At 37.0% G+C, this 3,004-nt stretch overlaps 1 protein-coding gene across 1 annotated transcript; it reads left to right on the plus strand.

The window, feature by feature from the left end:
- Positions 1-246: 246 nt before the first annotated feature.
- Positions 247-2,572, plus strand: LOC149257108 (triacylglycerol lipase OBL1-like). Its single transcript, XM_089369139.1, has 5 exons — positions 247-590; positions 809-1,029; positions 1,118-1,151; positions 1,264-1,886; positions 1,989-2,572. The coding sequence occupies exons 1-5, from the start codon at positions 302-304 to the stop codon at positions 2,304-2,306; spliced, it is 1,485 nt and encodes a 494-aa protein (XP_089225265.1). The 5' UTR covers positions 247-301; the 3' UTR covers positions 2,307-2,572.
- The last annotated feature ends 432 nt before the right edge of the window (positions 2,573-3,004 follow it).

Genomic DNA, 3,004 nt, shown 5'->3' on the forward strand with positions numbered 1-3,004 from the left:
GTCATATTTTGAACAGGTCTAGGGCTCCTTATTTACCAGCCTTTACTTACCTCAACGTCCTCCTCTCCGGCTTCCATTTCTCTTCCTCTTTTCCCCCACTTACCGTGTCTTACATTTCCTCTATTTGTCGTGTCTTCATGCTTTTTCTGCGACGTTGCACTGTGCTCTGACCAGCTGCCATTAACGACGAATTCAAGAAAATAGCAAGAAATTTGATACGCTCTTTCATTCCATACCATCAATAAATGGGTGAGGGGTTGTAGCTTCAGCTGTCATATTGCAGCTGCCTCCTCCTCACAGAATGACGAGCGCTAACTATCTGATTGCTCACACTCGCAAAATTCATCTCTCAAAGCTTCTGTTCAGTCCTTTCTTGACGGGGGCATTGAAATCCGATGTTTTAGAATGCCCCAACTCCATCAAATCGGAGGTGAATCAGACTTGGAAAATAAGGCTTTCGGTTATATTGATAAAGCTTATCCAGATTGCTGCTGTACCATTAGCCATCTTGGGGACCTGTGTAGAATTCTATTTAAATTTGCTTTCTCAGAATGGTGGTTTGCTAAAAACACTGTTCAGGCCACTCACTGGTGATTTTATTCATCTGTTTCTTTATTTTATACGCGCTTTTAAAGTATTAAGAATTAAATTTAATGATGTTATCCTCAGCCAACATCATGAGTTAGGACTGGTGATTTTTATTGGTCTGTTTCTTTCTCATAGATCTCTTCTTAATATATTGAAAAATTGAATAAGGAATTCATCACATCATTAATTAGGGTTTGGCTGAATGTTTTGATTTGTTTAGGCCAAAGTATCGCAATACCGAGAAGAGGGTCCGACACGTTCCTCAGTATCATCGGCCTTCTTGAGCATCGCGTAAACTTGTGTCATGGCGGAACCAGGGGAGTTATTGACTCAACCATTGAACCCGGGAAAAGGTTCTATGCAGACCTTTGTGCCATGGCTTCAACTGTAGCTTATGAAAACAAACTGGTTATCAGAAACAGAGTCACAGAACATTGGGAGGTAGTGTTTAATTTCCATGAATTTTAGTACTTTCTTACTCATGCAAAACTGTATTTGATTTAATAAATATTTCAATCTGATCCTGCAGATGCACTTCGTGGAGTTCTTAGACTGCTGGAACGGTATATATATATCCAACTCTTTGGCTTCCATAATCTATGATTCAGTCATATATTGTGTGAATAATTTTTCGTTCATTAATTGATGCTAAGATTGACTTGTATATATAATCAGATCACTTGCAAAAGAAATCAACGCAAGCCTTTATATTCTGTGATAAGGAGGTGGACGCCCAGCTAATAGTGATAGCCTTCAGAGGAACAGAGCCATTTAATGCAGATGACTGGGAAACAGATCTCGATTTCTCATGGTATGAATTCAGCCAAATCGGAAAGGTTCATCTTGGATTTCTGGAAGCTTTGGGTCTTGCAAACCGTTCACAAAACCCCCAGATCTTCGATAATCATAAAGAAGATCGTCATGAAAAACCTTTGGCTTATTATGTTCTTCGTAAGAAATTGAAAGAATTATTACAAGTTCACAGAAATGCAAAATTCATAGTGACAGGCCACAGCCTTGGTGGAGCCTTGGCTGTGTTGTTTCCAGCAATACTATTTATACGCAAGGAAGAGGCGCTGTTGGAGAAAATGGTTGGTGTTTATACATTCGGACAGCCGAGGGTTGGAGATGAAGCATTCGCAAAGTTTATGAACAACAACATAAACGAAGCAGTACCCACATATTTTAGAATCGTCTACTGCAATGACCTAGTCCCCAGACTGCCCTTCGATGATCCAATATTTGAGTACAAGCACTTTGGTGTATGCCTTTACTACAACAGCTGCTACAAAGAGAAGGTACTTATACTATATTCTCTTCAACCAGAAAATCCCGTTTCATTTCCGATACAATATTTTGTTCAAACTCACGCTCATATTAAATGGTTTATTTTATGACAGAATCTTGTGGAGGAGCCCAACAGAAATTTCTCGCTATTACATTTCATCCCCCTACGCATAAATGCTGTGTGGGAATTGGTGCAGAGTTTATTGTTGCAATACACAAAAGGAAGGGACTTCAAAGAAACGAAATTGTCGACCCTCTTCAGGATAGCAGGGCTTATAATTCCGGGGATTTCGTCTCATAGCCCCGTAAATTATATCAACGCGGTTAGATTGGGCCCATCCACGCTGAACCCAACAATGTGGAGGCCTCAGCGTTCACTCCAAATTAGTGAGGTGACCACTTATAACCGCGCTGATCTGATTGGGATGTAATCAACCAACAGCAGCCCGTCAAATCACTAAACATACCCCAGTGGCTTCATTTGTTTTCTATAATAAATAAATTTCGTCTTTTGCGACTGAAGAATTGAAATGAATTCCAGAGATCGTGGTTCAATGTTTTCAAAATCTGTCGTGATCTGTTTGGCCCGTACACTTCTGTGGGTCAACAGAATATGGCTGAAAGTCTTCGTCAATACAGAATATGCCTGAAAGTCTTCGTCAATACATGCATGGACTTCGTGGGTACAATGGCATAAACAGAATATGCCTGAAAGCCTTCGTCAATACATGGATGGACTTCTATATTTTAAAAATTAATCTAAAATCTTTGTTTAAACGTCTTTTCGTATGTACTTACAGAATTACATGGTATTTTATGTTATAATTTATATTTAAATTAAAAATAATTTGAGGTTTTTAGAGACATATGTGTGAAAATGACAATATGATATAATCAAAAATATAAATGATTGGTTTCTTAATGTCATTTTCATTTATTTAATTAAATCTAAATATTATTTAGATTAATAAAATTATAAATATTAAAAATATTTATATTGATAAACATATAATTATAAGCACAATATGAATAATACACAGAATAAGGTTTTAAATATTGTTAAAAGATTATATCATTACGGAGAAATTATTAATTCTAAATTAAAATATCAAATTTATTTTTTCATTAT

Source organism: Pinus tabuliformis, chromosome 6 (assembly GCF_031772625.1).
Source record: "Pinus tabuliformis cultivar Carrire ecotype Pingquan chromosome 6, CPIR1, whole genome shotgun sequence".
NCBI classification, from domain to species: Eukaryota; Viridiplantae; Streptophyta; class Pinopsida; order Pinales; family Pinaceae; genus Pinus; species Pinus tabuliformis.